Source organism: Syzygium oleosum, unplaced genomic scaffold, assembly GCF_021117445.2.
Source record: "Syzygium oleosum isolate NSW1041296 unplaced genomic scaffold, Sole_v2.1 Sole_v2.08, whole genome shotgun sequence".
Taxonomy (NCBI): Eukaryota; Viridiplantae; Streptophyta; class Magnoliopsida; order Myrtales; family Myrtaceae; genus Syzygium; species Syzygium oleosum.
In genome coordinates, this window is record NW_026607492.1 from 4,002,951 (window position 1) to 4,026,957 (window position 24,007).

General features: G+C 42.7%; 1 protein-coding gene across 1 annotated transcript; it reads left to right on the forward strand.

Annotated features, from left to right (window-relative positions):
* Positions 1 to 1,668: 1,668 nt before the first annotated feature.
* LOC115684080 (auxin transport protein BIG) lies at positions 1,669 to 23,077 on the forward strand. The gene is made up of 14 exons (XM_030608779.2): positions 1,669 to 2,177; positions 2,532 to 2,638; positions 4,051 to 4,213; positions 4,344 to 10,390; positions 11,821 to 12,438; positions 12,555 to 12,735; positions 13,266 to 13,500; positions 13,573 to 18,096; positions 18,175 to 18,397; positions 18,951 to 19,355; positions 19,456 to 19,599; positions 19,948 to 20,970; positions 21,313 to 21,816; positions 22,065 to 23,077. The coding sequence occupies exons 1-14, from the start codon at positions 1,832 to 1,834 to the stop codon at positions 22,884 to 22,886; spliced, it is 15,342 nt and encodes a 5,113-aa protein (XP_030464639.2). The 5' UTR covers positions 1,669 to 1,831; the 3' UTR covers positions 22,887 to 23,077.
* Positions 23,078 to 24,007: the final 930 nt, after the last annotated feature.

Below are 24,007 nucleotides of genomic sequence, written 5' to 3' on the forward strand. Positions count from 1 at the left end.
TTCGAGCTGAAGCGACGATCGAAATCGAGCCCCCATGGCGGCTTGCCCACGGAGACAAAAATTGCTGTCATTTTCCTGTGGTGGCTTGTTCCCGGAGACAAAATTCTTCGCCACGTCATACTCTCACATGGTCTAACAGTCACATCAGCTCTAATTAATTGGCATTAGGGTCGAAGGATCTTGTTAGAAACTTGAGAAATTTCCAAATAAGGATCCGAAGTGCCTTCATTTTCTTAAATAAGAGCTTGAAATGGATCTTGTCTCAATAAGAGCATGAAGTGCTCTCATTTTCTCAAATAAGAACATGACGTTCCATTATTTTTTCGAAAAAGGGCCTAACCTCAACAACTAATCAAGGGCATTTTCGTCATTTTATTTTATTTTTTCCTTTTTTCTTTTCTTCTTTTCCATGTCTTTTTTTCCATTTCTTGTTTTTTCCTCAGTTGCCGGCGACCTTCGCCAGCCACTGGGCGAGGGCCCGGTCGGTCGTTGACAAGGGTTGTGGCCCTCGCCGGCCACGAGTGAGGCACTCCACACCCAGATCTAGCAAGGGTTGCCCTCGCCAGTTTGCCCTACCTAGACGAGGCCGCTGGTCACTGGTGAGGGCGAGGGCGGCCTTCGCCTGATCCGGGCATGGGTCGCCTTGCTCGTGGCCGGAGAGGGCCTGGGCAAGGCGACCCTTGCCAACGGCCGGCCGGGCTCTCGCCTAGTGGTTGGCGAGGGTTGCCCAATGGCCGGTGACGAAGAAAAAAAATGGAAAAGAAGAAAAGAAAAAAGGAAAAAAAATAAAAATATAACAAAAGGACGAAAATGCCCTCAATTAGTTGGGGAGATCAGACCCTTCTTTGAGAAAATAATAACACTTCAGGCTTTTATTTGAAACAAAATCAACTTCAGATCTTTATTTGATAAAATATGAGCATTTCAAGCCTTTATTTGAGACAAGATCCACTTTAGACCCTTATTTGAGAAAATGAAGGCACTTTAGACTCTTATTTGGAAATTTCCCCAGAAACTTTACGCACATTCTATAAGTATCGCCTCTGAGTGTGCTTCCTAGTATCGTAGATCGGAAGAATCGGACTTTCCTCATTGCAAGAAAGGGTTTTGGTGCTTTCTCCATGAGGTGACAAAACACGTACTGATTTATCGCCCCCTCGTTCTTCTTCCCTCTTTTCCATGATTCTACTATGTGATCGTAACTCATTTGTATTTAAGAAATATATTTCGTCTCGATATAAGGATACGATTAGAATTTTTTCTCGTATCAATAAGCAAACGAGAGCTTCTATCGTTTACATGCATTTCAGAGATGACATATTATTATTTACAATACACAATATCTCTTGCACGGTGTCCGCGAATTTTCATTTTCACACCAATCAATCGTATTCATACTTTGGTAAATTTAGTTTTTACGCGTAGCTCCTACAACTACTGATACCTAAATCAATACTATATTCTTTTCTTTTCCTTGGCCCTTTCATCAAAGAATTTGGAAAAAGTTGCAGAGAATCTCTTGTGTGTCTCCCTCACTTGGGAAGCAAGCCAAGAAAAGCACTCAAAAGGCCCCAGAAAACCCAAAATAATAAAAAAGACCATACAAATTTTCTGTTCATTTTCCACACCGCCTTAAATCTCGAGCACCCCCCCACTTCCCACCCATCTCCTTCCTTCCTTCCTTCCTTTCCTTCTAAAAACCCCCCCCTCCAAACTCTCTTACACTTCTCCCACTCGACGCACCTCTCCCGGTCCGTACGTACGCATCGGCCGTCGCTTCCGGCGAAGTTGGTGGTGGACGGGGAGGATCCCCGATCGCCGATCGGCGGCGATGGAGCCGGAGCCTCCGTCGCATCAGCATCAGCATCTGCAACAGCAGGAGGAACAGGAACAGGAGCAGCAGCCGCAGCAGCAGCAGCATCCGAAGCGTCAGCACGTGGCGAAGTTCCTGGAGTCGCTCTCCGACGACGGCTGCCGGGCCGATCTCCTGCTCAAGCTCCGCTCCTCCGGTGCCTCGGCGAGGGCGGGGCTCGAGGTCCTGTGTTCGGTCCTCAGGCGCGGGGTGGAGCCGATTGGAGATGATCGGAGGCCGAGGCTTCGTTCCTGGACCGACTCGCAGGTTCAGGCCGTCTTCTCCGTCGCCTCCGCCGTCGCCTTCGCTTCTCGATCTCTGTCAGGTACTTTGGGCCTCTGGCCTTTGCTTATTGGTTGGCATGTGGAGGTTGCGTTCTTGTTGAGACGGAGGCTTCGGGCGCTGATGTGTTGGTGCTGCGTGGTGCGTCTCTTTCGATAGCGATTAGGGACGGGGAGGGCCTTGTTGTTGGTGTGGAGCTTCCGGAGCGGATTAGTAGTTCTAATGAGCTGAGCAATGATGAAGTGCTTCTTTTGCTGGGAGTACTCATTTGAGAGAGTGAATTTTGTCGGATTATGTTTTATGCGGTTGCTTCTTTTAAGTATGTTGAATTAGAGCATCCATGAAATTGTGATTGCTGATGTAGAATTTGAATGTTCTGATGTTTTACCTTGATCAGTGGACCATGTGGAGCCAGTTGTTGTTGCGTTGGCGCAGCAGTCACTTGAGTTTGCCGTTTGTTATTTGGAGAAAGAGGATTTTGAGAAAGAGGATTTTAGTTTGCAGGTACGTGGCTTATTCTCATCTCTGCTCCTTATTGTCGTCGCTCTCACTTCTCTATCTATTTGGGGCACATTTCAGGATACCGAGTCAATGCAAAATGAAAATTGTACATACATTCAGATATGAAGTTTAAGTAACTGTCTGTCTGTCTCTATATTTTCCTTTTGCTAATGCCGGCTAATGAATTGGTAGGTAGAGTGCAATGCTTTATGAGAATCAATTTAGTTGAACTCCAATCCTTTTAGTCGGAACAGACTGAATTGTCATTGTAGTAGTTTGTTGTTTGTTGGGATATTTAAGCTTAGAAATTGGCCTTGTCTACAGGTATTTTTGTGTGCATCCATTTATTCTTAAGTTGTCTATGGGTTTGCGGGCTAAGTTGGTTGCCACGGAGAAAAGAGTAGCTGATTAGTGTAAATTTGTTAAATTAACTCGTCATAAGTTGAAACTATTCCTCTTCTTCTGAATTAACCACATGAGAAGTCGATAGAAGAATTGAAGTTGGGTAAGTCAGGTTCTGTTCTACTTGAGTTTACATGTTGTTTAGCAATGTGGAAGAGAAATCTTCTTTGTTGAAGGATTTGTACACTTTTAAGAGTTGACAATGTTGTTGTAGTTTCTTCCGTGGGAAGCATGTTAGAATATCATAAACAGTGCTCCATATGATGGGACTGATGTTCTTGATTCAAACTGAGACATCTGTCAACCCGCTATAGTCAATGAGATATCAGATCCTTCCATTCTTTTACAGATTGATTCGGTTGGTGTCATCTATGACCAATTAAAGAGTATACCTAGCTTGAAAATTTTACAGTATAGTAGATAGGAGGGGATTCTATTCTAGGAGATTATCCCCGCGAAGTCATCCTTGGATCACTTAGTTCATGATTAAATTTGTAATTTGTTTCGTGGAACATCGTTATTAGGTTGGCTTGTGACATATCTTCCTTTCTTGTTTCAATATCATGAATCAAATTTATTCCGCTGATTTATTTATAGTTAGTAAATTCTTCCATTTTGTAATACATTGAGTTAATGAAAGTTGGCGGAATTGGAGATGCTGGTGGATGCAATGTTGCCAGTAAGTGGATTAGTTCCTTTAGTTGTTGATACCTTTAAAAAAAGGTTCCTTTAGTTGGCAAAGGATTGACGGCTCGAGGATGGGTAGGGTAACGGTTATCCAATTCAGCCTAAAACAGGAAATTTCTTGTCTTTATTATTTCCATTATAGTTTCTTATCCGCTCCTTCTGTGCAATGGCTTGGAGAAATTCTCATATAATTAGTTGAGCATCCTGCTTTGGATAGGTGCATGTTAGAAGAGCGTGGGTAAGGGAGAGAGTCGGGAAAATTTCCTCTCGCTTTGCTTAGCTTTAAAAGTTTTCATATTGTGGTCTCATGGTTTTTTGTTTGCCAGAATATTGCATTACAGCTGTTGGAGATAGCACTGATTGATAGCACAGATAAGATATGTGAAGTTTCTCAACCTTTTACGGATGATGACACTATCAACTTCTTGTTGGCGGTTGCTGATTCAGCTGATAAGGAACTGGATAAGCATGTTGGATGCAGCCGTCAAGGTATGCTTTGTCAAAACATTTGTGCACTGGAGTTTGATAATCATGAGAATTATTTCACTTGTAATATTATCTATGTGGTGGTAATAAGATTACCAACTGAAGCAATGTTCTTTGCTTGTTGATTGGGAAGGTGGCTACTCAGAAGAGAAATCGGTGGACCATTTTCTGATGTCAATATCTCCTGAATTCCTTCAATCTGATTGGCAGATCTTAAGATCAACCTCACATACTTTTCCCCGAAGTGTGAACAAATTGATATTGCTTTCACATCATTGGGCTGTTGCTCACGTTCAAAGTATCAAACGGCTTATTTTGCTTTCTATAAAATTGGTTGAACTTCCGTATGATGAAAAGACGGCAGGCAGCAGCTTTCGCAGAAGAATTTCCTTCAGTTTGAAGATTTTGAAGTTACTTGGAAATTTGGCACAGGATCTCCTGTATATTGACTTTGATTCAGCATTGTTGGAGGCATGTGCTTCTTATGCTGATATATTACCTAGCTTGTTTAAGCTGAAGTTTGACTTCTTGAGTAGTTGTAATGTCATTGAGGGTACTTTTGAGAACCTCATCCTGTCGCTATTGGAGGAGTTCCTTCGTCTTCTCCAAATTATCTTTAGTGAGGATAGTACTTTTAGAAACATACAGGCATCCATAGTGGCTTCTGTATTGGATGATTTAGCGTCTAGTGAATGGAAATACAGCAAATCCGCTGCAAATATAAAGCCTCCTGTAGCTTACTTCCCTCGAACTGTTATTTACATGTTGAAGCTCATCAATGATATCAATGGCGAAACATACCAGCCTTTTGGTTGCAAGTGGCCTAGGGAAGAACATGCAGCTGATTCCCCTTCGTGTAGCGTTCATGCTGGGAAGATACCTTTGCTCAGGAGGCTCACTGTTGAGGAACGGATGAAATTAATATTTCCTCCATCTGGTCAGTGGCTGGACGGTTTGATTCATCTTATCTATTTCCTATATTCTGAAGGAGCAAAACAAGGGCCCAAAATGGAAAGATCGTTCTCCAGTTGCACAAAAGCTAGTGGTACCTCTGAAGCAGAAAACGCCGCTAACCATGAAGACGAAGCCCTCTTTGGCGACCTTTTCTCTGAGGGTGGTCGCTCTATTGGTTCGACAGAAGGATATGATCAGCTACCTGTTTCCATTAGTGGCGGTTCCAGCATCTGCAATATGCCTGTTCAAGCGGCTTTTGAGCTGTTAAGTTTTCTCAAAGTTTCTATTTTTTCTCCTAAGTGCCATTTTTTTGTTTTCGAGGATGCCTGCAGAAAGCTTAGTTGTGAACATATTGACATCTTCCTCTCCATTCTTAACTCCCACTTCTCTAATTCGGAAGATAAGGCTCCTGAAGGCTCTGGTGTTTCTCAAGAGGAGAGAAAGATAGGACAGGTTGGGGAACTTTGCTTTACTCTGCTGCAGAACCTTCTGATTGGTCGTGCTTTGTCTGATTTCTTAGAAGTCTACCTTGTTGAGCAAATTTTGAAAGTTGAAAATGGTATGTTTGTTTACAATGGTTGGACGTTGACTTTACTGGCTAATGCACTTCTCGGTAGGGTGGGTGTGTCTGGTAGTCATTTGAGAAACAAGATCTATAAGGATTTTGTTGGTTATATTGTCGAGAAGACAGAGAATATTCGCACAAATTGTCCTGGTCTAAGGGAAATCCTTGGAAGTCTTCCATCTACATTTCATCTTGAGATTCTTCTTATGACATTCCATTTATCTACCAAAGAAGAGAAGTCAGCTTTCGCCACATTGCTTATCACGTCACTTAAAGAGATGGGTGCTTCAACCACGGGTTGTTCCAGCAAGCAGTTATCAAGTTGGGCTTTAGTAATTTCTAGGTTGATTCTTCTTGTACGTCATATGATCTTCCATCCACATACCTGTCCCCCAACACTGCTGTTAGATCTTAAAACAAAGTTGAGGGATTTCCCAACTGCTGGGTTACGTCCATCAGATGATGTAAATGATTCTTGGGTATCAGTTGCTTTCAAGAGTGTAATGTTTTCAGGGGTCGAGGAAGAGCCTTCCATTAGCAGCTTGATGAACCAAATGGTTGATACCGTGATGCTTCATTCTTTTTCTAAAGATGATTTGTCTGTTGACTGCTTGTGGATGAGTTGGAGTGAAATTTTTGAATTGTTCTCTTGGATATCGGGGCTGTGGAAGGATAAGAAAGCTGCATCAGTTGAAGATGTGATCATTGAGAGATACATCTTCTATCTTTGCTGGGATTTGCCTACCAGGAAATCTACGCTGGACCATCTACAACCTTTGTGGAGTAACACAGAATATTTGGACATATGTGATATGGGAATCTTCTTTCAGTTCAGTCATTTACTTTTGGGCTGCTGTGATGCTGTTGTTAAGGATATGAAGTTCCCTAATGTTGTCTCAAGTGTGTTGGAGCAATTGCTTGCTTTACCCTTCCCGGATAAGTGTTCTGAGATAGACTGGAATTTCTTGAGAGGTGGAATGTGGTTGTCGCTGATGCTATCTATACTTACTGGTGGACTTTTGAGACATGGCATACTTGACGGAGTATCTGGAGTGGGTCCATTCTTGACAGATGGCATGTATGAAGGAACTGATTTTGTCACTGCTGCTGAAGTGCTGATTAACCATATGGCTGAGGCTGGCCAATTGCTGCCGCTGATGAGGATGTTGTCTTCATTGTTAGGCAGATACATATGTACTCTTAAGAATGCTTTCATTTCTGCCCTAGGTAATGGCCAAGATTGGGATGGCTCATTTTCATCTCTTCTGCTTCTTGTACATTCTGGATTTGATAAGCAAATGCAGGATGAGATCCTCATCAAGAGTAGAGTTAATTCAAGCAGGCTAGACTATGTACTTGAGCTGTTAACAAAGATAGATGCAGTTGTTGATAGAAGCTGTCCAGGGATTTGTTCAAAGGTCCTTTGGGAATTCATGTTGCATGGGTTTCCTTCCCTTCTTTCTACCTCTGGTACAGTATTCCTTTCTTGCATCCTGAACATTAGAGGAATTATCTTTGCTCTGGATGGGTTGCTCAAAGTAAAAGATGGACATGGAAATATTCGCCTAGAAAATGAAACAGTTCGTCATATTCATGATTCAGTTATGATCATTAACTTCAACCGGATCTTTGATGGGCTTCATGGGAAATGTGAAGCTATTTGCAACAGCTTGAGTGTAGAGGTGAACGTGTTTGACCATTCAAGCTTATATCTGATGAGGCAAGTGGAAGAGTTTCTGAGTAATATTAGTAAGAGTGAAGTGGGAGACAGCAGCATCCTTGAAAGGGTAATTGACAGATTTGTCGACCTCTTGGATAGCATGAGGAAAGACCCTGGGAAATCTTCTACTTTGAAGCTTTTTCTTGGTATTGAGGTTGTTACGGCAGAGACTGAACCTCATGGATTGCAACATGGTGATTTGACGATTTTGATCAACGCGTTGGATTACTGCTACTCTGAATCTGTAAATGTGAAAGTTTTGAATTTCGTAATTGATGCCTTGTCAGGAGAGCTCTGTTCTGATCTCTTTAAACAAAAACTGCAGCAGAAGTTCCTTCTTATGGATTTACCTTGCTTGTCTAAATGGCTGGAGAAAAGGCTTTTGGGTTGCATGACAGAACTGGCTGATGGTGTCCATAGTGCAAAAGAAAGTTCTGCCTCTCTTAGAGATTCAACCGTGAATTTCATCTTCTGTCTTACATCCTTCTCAAGCGAATCATTATGTGGGGACCTGCACGATCATTTCTTTGAAGCCCTGCTGGCATCACTTGATGCTGCATTTTTGGTATTTGATATTCATGTAGCAAGATCCTACTATCAATTTGTTGTTCAATTTGCAAGAGATGACTCTTCAGTTAAGTTGCTTTTGGAGAAGACCGTACTGCTGATGGAGAAGCTGCCTCGAGATAGGCATCTGATTTCAGGGCTCAAGTTTGTTATTGGCTTCCTTGCAACTGTCTTAAAAGATTGTGGGACCTATAAGGCCACCCTAGATAAGTCGTCTGGAAAGTCTGCTGGAGCTTGTCTTAATGTGGGTAATATAGCTGCTAAGCAGGTAGGATCAAGGAGAAATTCTGATGCATTGCTGCTGGGTAGCCAAGAAAGTGGATCCTCAACATTTGAATGTGATGCAACCTCTGTGGATGAGGATGAGGATGATGGAACATCTGACGGTGAGGTGGGCAGCATGGATAAGGATGAGGAAGAGGACAGTAACAGTGAAAGGGCACTTGCTTCTAAAGTTTGTACTTTCACATCCAGTGGCAGCAATTTCATGGAACAACATTGGTACTTCTGCTATACTTGTGATCTGATAGTTCAAAAGGGCTGTTGTTCTGTATGTGCAAAAGTTTGTCACCGTGGTCATCGTGTTGTATATTCTCGCTTAAGTCGTTTTTTTTGCGACTGTGGAGCTGGTGGAGTCATAGGTAGCAATTGCCAGTGCTTGAAACCTCGGAAATTCACTGGTAGCAGCAATGGACCAGTTAGCCGTTCGAGTAATCTGCAATCATTTTTGCCCTTATCAGAAGATGGAAATCAGATGCCAGATAGTGATACGGACCTTGATGAAGATCTCAGTGTGGAGGCAGATAATTCACTCAGTTTGTCTATTCCAAGAGACATCTGTGATTCGATTCCTCAGGTTCTTAAAGAACTTGATGTTGAGGCTAGGGTCCTTGAGATTTGCACTTCATTACTGCCATGTATAGTTTGCAAAAGAGACTCTAACGTTTCAAAAGAAAAGAAAATTATTCTAGGAGAAGACAAGGTGATATCTTATGGGGCTGAGCTCTTGCATTTGAAAAAGGCGTATAAAAGTGGTTCACTGGATCTAAAGATAAAGGCAGAATACTCAAACACAAAGGAGCTTAAATCCCATCTATCTAGTGGTTCTCTTGTCAAGTCTTTGCTGAGTGTCAGTGTTCGGGGTCGACTTGCTGTTGGTGAGGGGGATAAGGTTGCTATATTTGATGTTGGGCAGTTAATTGGACAAGCCACTATTGCTCCAGTTACCGCTGACAAGTCCAATGTGAAGCATCTATCGAAGAATGTCGTTCGCTTTGAAATAGTTCAGCTTGCTTTTAACCCTTCAGCTGAGAACTATCTCGCTGTGGCAGGCTATGAAGATTGCCAGGTACTCACTATGAATTCTCGTGGAGAAGTCGCTGATCGTCTTGCCATAGAACTTGCTCTTCAAGGTTCCTATATTAGGCGAGTAGAGTGGATTCCAGGCTCGCAAGTTCAGCTACTGGTGGTTACCAACAGATTTGTCAAAATATATGATCTTTCCCAGGATAACTTTAGTCCCATTCATTACTTCATGCTGCCTGATGACACAATCATGGATGCGGCACTTTTTGTGACTTCCCATAGAAGGATGTTTCTTCTTGTACTTTCAGAAAAGGGACTTGTATTCAGATTAGAATTATCTGGAGAAGGCAATGTTGGCGCAAAGCCATTGAAAGAAATTATTCGGATACAGGATAAAGAGATTCATGCTAAGGGCTCATCTTTATACTTTTCATCCACTCACAAGTTACTCTTTTTGTCCTACCAAGATGGGACCACTTTGGTCTGCCAATTAAGCGCTGACGCTGCGTCACTAATTGAGGTATCTTCTGTGTACGAAGAAGAACAGGATGGGAAGCTCCGGTCTGCTGGGCTGCATCACTGGAAAGAGTTGCTGGTTGGGAGTGGATTGTTTGCGTGCATCTCAAGCATGAAATCCAATTGTGGACTCGCTGTAACCTTTGGTGTGCATGAGTTAACTGCTCAGACAATTCGTCATGCTTTGGGTTCATCCGCACCTTTAGTTGGCATTACTGCTTACAAGCCTTTGTCCAAAGACAAGATCCACTGTCTTGCATTACATGATGATGGCAGTCTTCAGATATACTGCTATGCTTCTGGTGGAACTGATCTCAGTGCAAATGCTACATCGGAGAAAGTGAAGAAGCTGGGTTATGGCATTCTCAGCAATAGAATTTATGCAGGGACGAACCCGGAATTTCCCCTTGAATTTTTTGAGAAAACAGTTTGCATTACAGCTGATGTTAGACTGGGTGGGGATGCTATACGAAACACTGATTCTGATGGAGCCAGGCAGAGCTTGGCATCTGAGGATGGGTTTCTGGAGAGCCCAAGCCCTTCAGGATTTAAGGTACTTTCTGAGAGCTTATGAACTGTCCCTTCTATGTGTTGGTGGTTGCTCTCTCTCTCTCTCTCTCTCTCTCTCTCTCTCCCCACACATCTATCTTCTTCTATGTAGCACCGACACTGTCATGCGACACGTAACACGACACGACACATGACACGTAATTTCTAAAAAAAATAGAGAATTTCGACATGTTGGGACACATTGTGTATTAAATATATGTTTTTATATATGCATGATAAATTATTATTTTTATGATTATTTCAATCAAATTAATTTGATTCAAATCCACAAATAAATAAATAATACAAAAAGAGCCTAGAATGAATTTATACTAAAAACAATAATCCACCATTTGTTAATATCATTCATTATTTAAATTTGACAAATTCAACTACATTCCATTCCAATAATCCATAAAACTTGGAGGAAGAAAAAACAAGCAATCCGAATTCCACCTCCTCGGTGGACGTCGTGGGTTCGAGCTAAGAAGAGAAATCGCAAATTGAGAGGGGGAGGGACTATAGAGTGCGAGTCAAGGCACTGTGAAGATGAGAACAGAAGACTAGGGTTTTTCTTTCAATCTTTTCATTGTTTTTCTTTTTCTTTTTTAATTTTTTTTATAAATTTACGTTTTGACCCCTAATTTTTTGAAAATTTATAAAATTGACCCCATGTCGGAATCGCGTGTCGAGATTCTAGACTCGCGTGTCGGCAGCGTGTTAGGCGTATTGACCACGTGTCGGATTCCGACACCTGTTGACCGCGTGTGGGAGCGTGTCGGAGCACGTCGGACGCATGTCGGTGTCCGACACGACACGTCGGCCTCCTGAACGTGTCGGTGCTACATAGGTCTTCTTTGCTATTATAACTTATCATATCTAGAAGTTTTAAAGATGACAATACGATCTTCGTAAAACATTGAGCTAAATATCGCATCTTAAACTACTGAAAAGCTATGTATTCAGTTGTAAATTTATAGATGCAGTTACATCCCGTTTTGTTATTTGCCCTCATTTCGAGTGCACTTTTTCTCTTTATTGTGCTAAGCAATCAAAATGGTAAGTTTAAATGTGGTTACATGACTGATGAGGAAGTTACGACCAGATTAGCTAGATAAGAGCAAGGCAGCCTAAGGGCGCTCCATTCACCTTTAAACCTTGATCTATTTAATTTTTGGGAATAAAGGACAAGAAGTCTGACCTGGTAGACAGTAATAATATTTATGTCTCTGGCTGCAATATTAACAGAATAGACTTTAGTTCCTCAACAAGATTTAACTTATTCGTTATCATGATCCTCCCTTGCATGTGCTCCTCTCCACGGTTTATTTGTCTAGCGAGGATGATTTTGTTTGCATAATGGCATTTTCTTCTTATATTTCGCGAAGTAGCTCTAATATCTTTCCTTGATTGTCTTTTGTTAAATGCATCTAGATATCGGTCTCCAATTCAAACCCGGATATCGTCATGGTTGGCTTCCGTGTGCACGTGGGTAACACATCTCCGAATCATATCCCAACGAACCTCAGCATTTTTCAGAGGGTGATAAAGTTAGATGAGGGCATGAGATCTTGGTACGATGTACCATTTACAGTTGCTGAATCACTTCTAGCTGATGAGGAATTTGTAATCACTGTTGGGCCAACCTTTAATGGCTCTACACTGCCTAGGATTGACTCCCTTGAGGTCTATGGGCGTTCTAAAGATGAATTTGGGTGGAAGGAGAAAGTGGATCAACTGTTGGATATGGACTCTCAAGTGCCTGGCAGCAAATCTTTGCTTGGTGGGAGAGGGAGAAAGTACAGGGCAATGCAGTCCGCTTCTCTCGAGGAGCAAGTTTTGGCAGATAGTCTGAAGCTTCTATCAAGGTTCTATTTGATTTATAGGGTCCAAGATTGCCCAAAAGTTGAAGACTTGAGACTGGAGCTTAACAACTTCAAATGCAAGCAGTTATTGGAAACAGTATTTGAAAGTGACAAAGAGCCTCTTTTGCAGGCTGCAGCTTGCCGTGTCTTGCGGGCTTTATTCCCGAAAAAGGAAGTGTACTACCAAGTAATGCTCTGTTGCAAAAATTTTCGTTTATTTGGCTCGAATTTTTTTGAGCTGCTTTCCCTGCCTCTGCAAAGTTCTGTCAATAAGCACTTAACCTGTAAATTGGTTTTTATCAGGTCAAAGACATTATGCGCCTTCTTGGAGTGGTCAAATCAGTTGCTGTTCTTTCTTCAAGGCTTGGTATTGGGGGTGCAACTGGAGGGTGGATTATTGAAGAGTTTACAGCTCACATGCAAGCTGTCTCTAAGATTGCACTGCAGCGTCGTTCAAATTTGGCTACTTTTCTGGATATGAATGGTACGTAATTAGTTATCAGCTGCTGTTATTATTTCTTTCTCCATTTCGAAAGAGATAGTCAATCAGTTGTTTTACCATGTGTCTGATGGATGGGGTACCTAAGAGTTGATTTGGAAATTTCAAATGATGCCCAGGTTCTTGGGTTTGTGATATGAAGGGTAGATGATGAAGTTTTACGTACTCCGGTGAATGTATTTTCACCTAATTATATAACATTGCTCTCCTTTCCTTAATAATTGGGCCGTACTGATGATCTGCTGATGAATCTAACCATTCACATAGCATTGTCACAGATAAGTGGATTTATGCTCCTATTCTGCTTGGTAGATTGATTATTGTGGTTTGTCCATTTCAAACTTGGCGGCAGGGGGTATTGTTGTGATTACTGACTTGATTAATTTTTGTCTGTACTTATATCTGTTTTCTGAGAACAACTATTAAAGGCACCTTCTTTTAGTATTTTATATGTGTATATATTCTCTGGCTTTGTCAGGCATATTTCCTTAATTTCTTGCCCTTGTTTTGCATAGGCTCAGAAGTGGTAGATGGACTTATGCAAGTTCTGTGGGGAATTTTGGAGCTGGAGCAGCCCGATACACAAACAATGAACAACATTGTGATTTTATCTGTTGAACTTATCTTTTGTTATGCTGAATGCCTGACTTTACATGGAAAGGAGACAGGAATATGTTCTGTTGCACCTGCTGTAGTTCTATTGAAGCAACTCTTATTCTCCTCCAATGAGGCTGTTCAAACGGCCAGCAGGTACTAAGTTTACTGTTTTAGTGAAACAGTCTCTTCTTGTTGCTCCTTTCCTTATTCTTTTTCTTTGCGCAGCTTGGCCATATCTTCAAGATTACTTCAGGTTCCATTTCCAAAACAAACTCTGCTTACTACTGACGATGCTATTGAGACTTCCGTCTCTAGTACTGTACCGCCTGAATCAGCGGTTGCAAATAATCAAGTGACAATTGAAGAAGATTCCATTACATCATCTGTGCAGTACTGTTGTGACGGTTGCTCCACAGTTCCAATATTGAGGCGTAGGTGGCATTGTACTATCTGTCCTGACTTTGACCTATGCGAAGCATGTCATGAAGTATTAGCTGCGGACCAGCTTCCTCCTCCTCACTCTACAGATCATCCCATGACTGCAATTCCTATTGAAGCGGAATCGTTAGGAACAAATGCTAATGAAATGCAATACTCTGCAGATGATGTTGGTGAATCCAACTCGTTGCCTGCCACAACAAATGTCAGCACGCAGAATTCTGCTCCTTCTATCCACATCTTGGAACCCAATGATTCTGAAGAATTTTCTTCAGCCAGTGACTCTGTTTCGATCTCTGCATCAAAAAGGGAGATGAATTCATTGCTTATATCAGAGCTTCTTGAACAATTGAAAGGGTGGATGGAGACAACATCAGGGGTTCGGGCTATACCTGTAATGCAGCTTTTCTATAGATTATCATCTGCTGTCAATGGACCTTTGATAGGCAGCACAAATCCCGAGAGTTTGAACTTGGAGAAACTGATCAATTGGTTTCTTAATGAAATTAATCTTGACAGACCTTTTGAAGCTAGAACCCGTTCTTCTTTTGGGGAAGTAACCGTCCTTGTCTTCATGTTCTTCACATTGATGCTTCGTAATTGGCACCAGCCTGGCAGTAGTTCTTCTGTTCGCAACCAGAACGAAGCTGCTGATGCAAATGAGAGAATTACATCAGTTGCTGCTCAGTCTTCCTTGGATGATCATGAGAAAACTGATTTTGCTTCGCAGTTGCTCCAAGCTTGTAATTCTTTGAGGCAGCAATCATTGGTCAATTATCTGATGGAAATTTTACAGCAGCTGGTGCAAGTTTTTAAGTCTCAAACCCTTAATTTGGAGGCTTCTCATTCTATGAGCCCTGGTTCGGGCTGTGGAGCTCTCCTGTCTGTTAGAAGAGATATGCCTGCAGGAAATTTCTCTCCGTTTTTTTCAGATTCATATGTGAAGTCCCATCACAGGGATATATTTGTGGACTATCACAGGTTGCTGTTAGAGAATGCTTTTCGTCTTGTATATACTTTGGTTCGACCAGAAAAGCATGACAAGGGTGGGGATAAAGAGAAAGTCTGTGTGATATCTAGTGTCAAGGATTTAAAGCTAGATGGATATCAAGATGTTCTCTGCAGTTATATCAACAATCCACAGACTGCATTTGTGAGGAGATATGCAAGGAGGCTTTTCCTTCATATATGTGGAAGCAAAACTCAGTATTACAGCATTCGGGATGGTTGGCAGTTCTCAAATGAGTTGAAGAAGCTTTACAAGCATGTGGACAAGTCCGGTGGCTTTCAGAACTCTGTTTCATATGAGAGGAGTGTTAAGGTGATCAAATGCTTGACAACTATGTCTGAAGTGGCAGCTGCACGGCCTCGAAATTGGCAAAAATACTGCTTAAGGCATGCAGATGTTTTGCCTTTCCTCATTGATTCAGTATTCCAATTTGGTGAAGAATCTGTCATTCAGACCCTAAAGCTGATAAATTTGGCGTTTTACTTTGGAAAGGATGCAAATCACTCCTCACAAAAAGCTGAGACAGGAGATACAGGAATTAGTTCAAGCAAATCTGGAACACAGTTTGTGGAAACTAAAAAGAAGAAGAAGAGTGATGATGGAAATGACCCCGGTTCAGAAAAGTCTTACATGGATATGGAGGCAGCTGCAGATATATTCACTAACAAGGGTGGCGAGGTTTTGACACAGTTTATTGATTGTTTTCTATTAGAGTGGAATTCAAGTTCTGTGCGCTCAGAGGCTAAGTGTGTTCTTCATGGAATCTGGCATCACGGGAAACTGTCATTAAAAGAAACCTTGTTGATGTCTCTGTTACAAAAAGTGAAGTGCCTTCCTATGTATGGTCAAAATATCATTGAGTATACGCAACTTGTTACAATGTTGCTGGGAAAGGCCCCCGATGCCAGTTCAAAGCAGTACTCTCAGGAACTTGTGGACCGATGCTTGACAGTTGATGTGATCAGATGCATCTTTGAAACACTTCACTCACAAAATGAACTTTTGGCTAATCATCCAAATTCACGCATATACAACACCTTGAGTGGTCTAGTTGAATTCGAGGGTTACTATCTTGAGAGTGAACCTTGTGTTGCTTGCAGCTCTCCCGAGGTACCTTATAGCAGGATGAAGCTTGAAACCTTGAAATCTGAAACCAAGTTCACTGATAACCGCATCATAGTGAAGTGCACTGGGAGCTATACCATACAGACTGTTAGCATGAATGTTCATGATGCACGTAAATCCAAATCGGTGAAAGTTTTGAACCTGTATTACAACAACCGACCTGTGGCTGATTTGTCGGAGTTGAAAAATAATTGGTCTTTATGGAAGCGTGCAAAAAGTTGTCATCTTACTTTCAATCAAATAGAACTTAAGGTAGAATTTCCTGTTCCAATAACTGCATGCAATTTCATGATTGAGCTGGATTCCTTCTATGAAAATCTTCAAGCTTTGTCCCTTGAACCATTGCAATGCCCACGTTGCAGTCGACCTGTGACAGATAAGCACGGGATTTGCGGCAATTGCCATGAAAATGCTTATCAGTGCAGGCAGTGCCGCAACATAAACTATGAAAATCTTGATTCTTTTCTATGCAATGAATGTGGGTATAGCAAATATGGTCGATTTGAATTTAATTTTTTGGCAAAACCAAGTTTTACTTTTGATGAGATGGAGAATGATGAAGATATGAAGAGAGGGTTGGCAGCTATTGAATCTGAATCAGAAAATGCACACAGGAGATATCAACAGCTTTTGGGGTTCAAGAAGCCATTGATGAAGATTGTATCAAGCATTGGTGAGAATGAAATGGACTCTCAGCAGAAGGATTCTGTCCAGCAAATGATGGCGTCTTTGCCTGGACCATCTTGCAAAATAAATCGAAAGATTGCTCTTCTTGGTGTTCTATATGGTGAGAAGTGCAAAGCTGCTTTTGATTCTGTTAGCAAAAGCGTTCAGACGCTGCAGGGGCTGCGTCGAGTTTTGATGAATTACTTGCATCAGAAACATTCGGATAATTCCACATCTGCGTCCAGATTTGTTGTCTCCAGGTCACCGGGCAATTGTTATGGTTGCGCAACTACTTTTGTGACTCAGTGTCTTGAGATTCTGCATGTGCTTTCGAAGCAGCCTGCTGCTAAAAAACAGCTTGTTGCTGCCGGCGTCTTATCTGAGTTGTTTGAGAATAACATTCATCAAGGTCCAAAAGCATCTCGTATTCAAGCTAGGTCTGTCCTTTGTGCTTTTTCAGAGGGTGATATGAGTGCAGTCTCTGAACTAAACAGTTTGATGCAGAAGAAAGTTATGTACTGCCTAGAACACCATCGCTCTATAGACATTGCACTTACCACTCGTGAAGAATTGTTCTTGCTTTCTGAAGTGTGCTCGCTGACAGATGAATTTTGGGAGTCAAGATTACGTGTGGTGTTTCAGGTTTTGTTTTCTTCCATTAAGCTGGGAGCAAAGCATCCTTCGATTTCAGAGCATGTTATTCTTCCCTGTTTGAAGATTGTTTCCCAGGCATGCACTCCTCCAAAATCCAATGCAGCTGATAAGGAGCAAACTCTGGCAAAATCAACTTGTCTGAGGGATGAGAATAAGTCAAGCGTGTCTGGTTCATCAGCTGGGGCCGTGAGCGGGAGCAAGTTGGTGACCGAAACTTTGGAAAAGAATTCAGATTCTTCAGACAAAATTCCAGATATTCAGTTGGTAAGCTATGCAGAGTGGGAGAGGGGAGCATCATATCTCGACTTTGTAAGGAGGCAGTATAAAGTGTCTCAGGCAGTTAAGATTGCTGGTCAGAGATCACGAACACAGAGACAGGACTACCTGGCTCTCAAATATGTTCTTAGGTGGAAGAGACGTGTCTACAGGACATCTAAAGGCGACTTTTCAACGTTTGAGCTTGGATCATGGGTCAAAGAACTTATTTTAAGTGCTTGCTCTCAGTCTATCAGGTCAGAGATGTGCACCCTCATCAGTCTTCTCTCTGCCCAGAGTTCATCAAGATGTTGTCGTTTGTTGAACTTGCTGATGGGTATGTTGCCAGCAACTCTGTCCGCTGGTGAAAGTGCTGCCGAGTATTTCGAGTTGCTGTTTAAGATGATTGATGTGGAAGATGCTCGACTTTTCTTGACTGCCCGAGGATGTCTAGCTACAATCTGTACACTGATTAGACAGGAAGTGGGCAATGTTGAATCATTAGAGACTAGCCTTCATATTGACATTTCACAAGGATTTATTGTTCATAAGCTTGTGGAGCTTCTTGGCAAATTCTTAGAAGTTCCTAATATTAGGGCCAGGTATGGCTTCTGCTATTAAATTCCTTCCTGGTAACCTTTTTCTTCGTGGTCCATGCTAACCTATGGCATTGGTGCTAGGTTCATGCGGGACAATCTGTTATCAGAGGTTCTTGAAGCTTTGATTGTCATCCGCCGCTTAATAGTGCAGAAGACGAAGTTAATAAGTGACTGCAATCGACTGCTGAAAGATCTTTTGAACAGCCTTCTGCTTGAAAGCAGTGAAAATAAACGGCAGTTTATCCGGGCATGTATACGTGGCCTGCAAATCCATCGGGAGGAGAGAAAAGGGCAAACTAATTTGGTATGGTGTAACTACGTATTTCATAATGCCAGTACTTGCTTGTTTTCTGTTAGTTTCGGACAACAATAGTTCTGAACTAGAGCATAATGATTGGGGTTCTTCTGTAGTACCTTAAGGAACCGATCCTCTGTCATACCTCGTCGTACTTTAGTTTGTTTTCTAGTACCTCTTACAGAAATTGTTGTACCACCCAATGGACTATTCATTGCAAAATTCCTAGTGTTTGTGTGGTACCGGAAGCAGTTATGAACATTCCTGCCAGCAAGGCTGATTTACTTAACACTTTATATTAGAGACACGGCAAGATGAACTTGGGTACGACTTGGTATGATGAGGGATCAGTTCCTTGGGGGACCTATAGAGGGCCCTTAATGATAGCATGTCACTGGAGGCTACAGTTTACATTATATGATTCAATGATTACCACCTCTCTCTCTCTCTCTCTCTCTCTCTCTCTCTCTGAGAAAGTTGAGAGGAGGAGGGGTGGAGACAGTGCATGTGTGCATTTGCTTTTCTTTGATTGTTGAATTGACATTGAGTTGAACATATGCAGTTCGTCCTGGAGCAACTGTGCAATCTGATCTGCCCGTCAAAACCAGATTCTGTGTATTTGTTGGTATTGAACAAAGCACATACGCAAGAGGAGTTTATTAGGGGATCAATGGCTAAGAATCCATATTCAAGTTCTGAGATTGGTCCTCTGATGCGTGATGTTAAAAACAAAATTTGTCACGAGTTGGATCTTGTTAGTCTTCTTGATGATGACTTTAGCATGGAATTGCTAGTAGCGGGAAATATAATATCACTTGATTTGAGCATTGCTCAAGTGTATGAGCTAGTATGGAAAAAGTCCAGTAGTCAGTCCTTGAACACCATTTCAGCCACCAGTTTGTTATCTTCTGGTGCTGCAACTTCCGGCAGAGATTGCCCACCCATGAATGTGACATATCGCCTTCAGGTTTGTGTCTAATACCCCAATTAATTGGATGGGCTGTTGTCCCTGGTGAGTCTATACTCTGTGTTGATTGAGTACAACAATCTGGTTGACCATTTTACAGGGATTAGATGGTGAAGCAACAGAGCCTATGATTAAAGAATTGGAAGAAGATAGAGAGGAATCTCAAGATCCAGAAGTTGAGTTTGCAATAGCTGGTGCTGTGCGTGAGTTTGGTGGGCTGGAAGTTATTTTGGACATGATCCAGGTAAATTTTTTTTGCAACAGCAAGTCCTGTACTGTAATATCTTCTATTTCCTGCTTACCGAAGATGTCCTTGTGCGGGGATCTGTGAAGTGTAGATATGTGCTTACGGATTTGCATTTTTTATCAAAATGAAAACTTTCCCTTTTGTGGATATGTACACAGTTGTTTTTTAGATTCTCTGGACATCTGCTGATAATAGTGTGCATTCTGATTTTGTATTCTGCTATTCTATTCATTTCATATTCCAGAACTTGGCTTTGGACATTGAAACATTAGTTTTTTGTTAGCTTACGGAAATTCCTCTTGTTTTCCTGTTGTTGATTATTGGGCTTATAATTGCTACGTGCAGCGTCTACGAGATGATTTCAAGTCCAACCAAGAGCAGTTAGTAGCAGTCCTTAACCTCCTGATGCATTGTTGCAAAATAAGAGAGAACAGACGGGCTTTATTGAGGTTGGGAGCTCTGGGTTTCCTTCTTGAAGCAGCAAGGCGAGCCTTTTCTGTGGATGCCATGGAGCCAGCCGAAGGCATTCTTCTAATTGTTGAGAGCTTGACATTGGAAGCAAATGAAAGTGATGATATTAGCATCGAAGGAAGTGTTCTTACTGTTAATAGTGAAGCAACTGGCGCTGGTGAACAGGCGAAAAAGATAGTTCTTATGTTCCTGGAAAGGTTGTGCCATCCTGTGGGCAAAAAATCTAACAAACAACAAAGGAATACAGAGATGGTTGCAAGGATCCTGCCCTATTTGACATATGGTGAACCTGCCGCTATGGAAGCCCTTGTTCAGCATTTCAATCCATTCTTGCAAGATTGGTGTGACTTCAACAGGCTGCAGGAACTCCATGAAGACAATCCAAAGGATGAGATGACTGCTCAGACAGCCACTAAACAGAGGCTCACCATAGAAAACTTTGTTCGAGTATCAGAGTCACTGAAGACAAGTTCCTGTGGGGAGAGACTGAAGGACATGATCCTCGAGAAGGGCATAATTGGTGCTGCAGTTGAACATTTAAGGGAAACGTTTTCCTTTGCTGGACAAGCTGGTTTCAAATCCAGCGTGGAATGGGCATCAGCTTTAAAACTGCCATCTGTCCCACTCATATTGTCCATGCTCACAGGATTGTCAACAGGGCATCTGCCTACACAGAGATGTATTGATGAAGGAGGGATCTTGCCTTTGCTTCATACCCTGGAAGGGGTCTCGGGAGAAAATGAAATTGGAGCTAGGGCTGAAAACTTGCTAGACACGCTGTCTAACAAAGATGGTAGTGGAGATGGATTTCTCGAAGAGAAGGTGCGTAAGCTGCGGCACGCCACTGAAGATGAAAGGAGACGTCTCGCTTTGAGGAAGAGAGAGGAAATGCTCCAGGTATCACTTTTATTTCTTTGATGCAGCAGACGGATGCTTTTGCTGATATTCTGCTAATGCTTATGACCCAAACTCTAATGCTGCCGCTGGTTAATGTGCTTGGAAGTTGCACCACTTCCCCTCTCTCTTATGTGGGAAGAACCGATAATAAGAAAGCAAAAGTTTGTCTACAAAGCCCGAAAAACAGGATTTGCTGAACACGATGAGCAATAAAAGAAGTGCAAGTGCAAAAACTCTGTTCTTTTACCCACATCGAGAAATTCGAGTAATTATAGTATGTGTTTTCCTTGCGACACTTGTTTGGCCCTAACATCTTTTTTCTCCCACTTTTTACTGCTGTAGGGACTTGGTATGAGACAAGAGCTTGCTTCTGATGGTGGTGAACGAATTGTTGTGGCACGGCCAGTTCTTGAAGGTTTGGATGATGTAGAGGAGGAGGAGGATGGGTTGGCATGCATGGTATGCCGGGAAGGATATGGTTTGAGGCCGAATGACATCCTGGGTGTTTATACTTACAGCAAACGAGTGAATCTTGGTGTCAGTTCTTCAGGAAGTGCTCGTGGGGATTGTGTTTATACAACCGTTAGCTCTTTTAATGTCATTCATTTCCAATGCCATCAGGAGGCCAAACGAGCTGACGCTGCTCTCAAGAATCCTAAGAAAGAGTGGGAAGGTGCTACCCTTAGAAACAACGAATCTCTCTGCAATTCTTTATTCCCTCTCAGAGGTCCGTGTGTTCTGTTGGCTCAATATGCCCGGTATGTTGATCATTACTGGGACAATCTCAACTCTCTGGGACGTGCTGATGGGAATCGACTTCGACTAGTTACCTACGATATCGTTCTGGTACTTTTCAACATTCCTAACTTAAGTGTTTTTCTTTTATTTGATCATGTTCCTTCTCATAATGCATGAAGGTCCCAATTGTATGCCCTCTTTTAGTGGAACAGTCGCGTTTATCATGAATTATATTGGAGCGGGCGAGGACTGAATTTCTGCATGTTGATGTGGAAAGACTCATTTTGTTAGTGGAAATCAACATTACATGCTTATTCTTTTTATTTATGGAATCTGCTGCTTTGCCCACTCTGCAGATGCTAGCTCGATTTGCGACCGGGGCTTCTTTTAGTGCTGACAGCCGAGGTGGCGGAAGGGAAAGCAACTCCCGGTTCTTGCCTTTTATGGTCCAGATGGCCCGTCACCTTCTCGAGGAAGGGAGCTCTTCGCAGTGTCATACCATGGCAAAGGCAGTGTCCACGTACCTGTCATCATCCACAGCGGAATCCAGACCCTCCACTCCTCCCGGAGTGCATACTTCAGGAGGAACCGAGGACACCGTCCAATATATGATGGTGACCTCGCTGCTCTCCGAATCCTATGGGACCTGGTCCCAACACCGCCGTGCCTTCTTGCAACGCGGAATATATCATGCCTACATGCAGCGGAGTCACGGGAGACCGTCCCGTGCCTCGCCCGACGCAATCGCTGCAGCCACTGGAGCAGATTCAGGAAGTACCAGCGGGACCGCATCTGCAGGAACGGGGGGACCCGATGAGCTGTTCTCCACAGTCCGGCCGATGCTCGTCTACACCGGTCTGATCGAACAGCTGCAACACTTCTGTAAAGTCAAGAGGCCGCCGACGCAAGCAGGACCCGCTCGAGCCGAAGGGACCTCCTCCTCTTTGGGAGAGGAGAGCGCCGAGAGCTGGGAAAGTGTGATGAAGGAGAGGCTTTCAAACGCGAAGGAGATGATGGGGTTCTCCAAGGAGCTCCTCTCATGGCTCGATGACATCAACTCCGCCTGCGACCTGCAGGAGGCGTTCGATGTGATGGGCGTTCTGGCCGACGTCTTGTCCGGTGGATTCGCACAGTGCGAGGACTTTGTTCAAGCGGCTATCGACGCGGGCAAAAGCTGAGACGACAATCCAGAGCATCCAGCGTTGTAATTTATGTACAGCATATTGCGGTTGTGCTTCCCAAGTAATGTTGTATGTATGCCTTTTCACAGAACAACTCCAGTTATCAGTCATACCTCCAATGGAAAGTGGCTTGACGAGAGCGCTCCAAATCTTAACGCGATTTTCGCATCGTGAAATTTTGCCCCCAAGTTTTTGTGATTTCTCTCGATTTTTCTCACTCGTATGTTAAACCCACGTCGGCGTTCCTGTCCAATACAATGATTTAAATCTTTGCTGGGATTGTCCTCTTCCAACTAACTCATTAAGAAATGAGCACTATCTTCGTTGATGGAATATTCTGTGAGCGATGTTCGGGTATACCACGTCACTCATCAATTCCTTATTTTATTAATTGATATCCGGTCGCGAACAATGAATATATATCTTCTGTTCCTTCCTCCTTGTAAACGATGTAGACGATTATTTTCAGAAAAAAAAAAGTGATTTAAATAATTCATCGTTAACAGAACCTATGAGTGCTTAAAGACGGCTGCCGAGCAATCGGTCCGGTCCTAGGACAAAAGTCCGTTTTACAATTCGATGAACTGATTAACCATGGCAATTGGATATGTGCATCCATTAGTGGACTTCGTGTTGATGGGGTTCATTAGAGTATTGATGGCGCGCTGGTCTTTTGTGCATCTGACGGCACCAACCCCCGCGCAAATTCAGCACCTACCACCATTCATATGACCTGTCCGATTCCGGACAATTTGCCCCCCTCCTTCGTCACATGTTCTTTTCACTCCGGTTTGGTCCCAAAGCTTTCGTCGTTACTAAACTCATGCTAATCCCCTCTCTAATCAAAGCCAGGGCACCGTAGAATCTAGAAAAAGAAAGTAACGCTCCTTACTTGCTCGCCTGGGTAGAGTCAGCTCGAGGCGCAAATCCCAACTCACATGTCATCTTATTGCAAATTAGGAGGAGAAAAAAAAACAGAAAGAAGAGGGAGATATCTCGTGCATGGAAAGACCAAACATGTGGACATCGCTCGTTTAGGGGTTCGTTCATAGTACACGGGACGTGACATTCGAGGTCGTAACCAATCCCAAAAGATCAGCTATCTTTCGCACACAATG

Coding starts and splice junctions, on each gene's coding strand:
- LOC115684080 (XM_030608779.2), top strand. CDS start 1,832: ATGGAGCCGGAGCCTCCGTCGCATCAGCATCAGCATCTGCAACAGCAG. Junction 10,391..11,820: donor CAAGCCCTTCAGGATTTAAG/GTACTTTCTGAG, acceptor AAATGCATCTAG/ATATCGGTCTCCAATTCAAA. Junction 19,600..19,947: donor TTATTTTGGACATGATCCAG/GTAAATTTTTTT, acceptor TGCTACGTGCAG/CGTCTACGAGATGATTTCAA.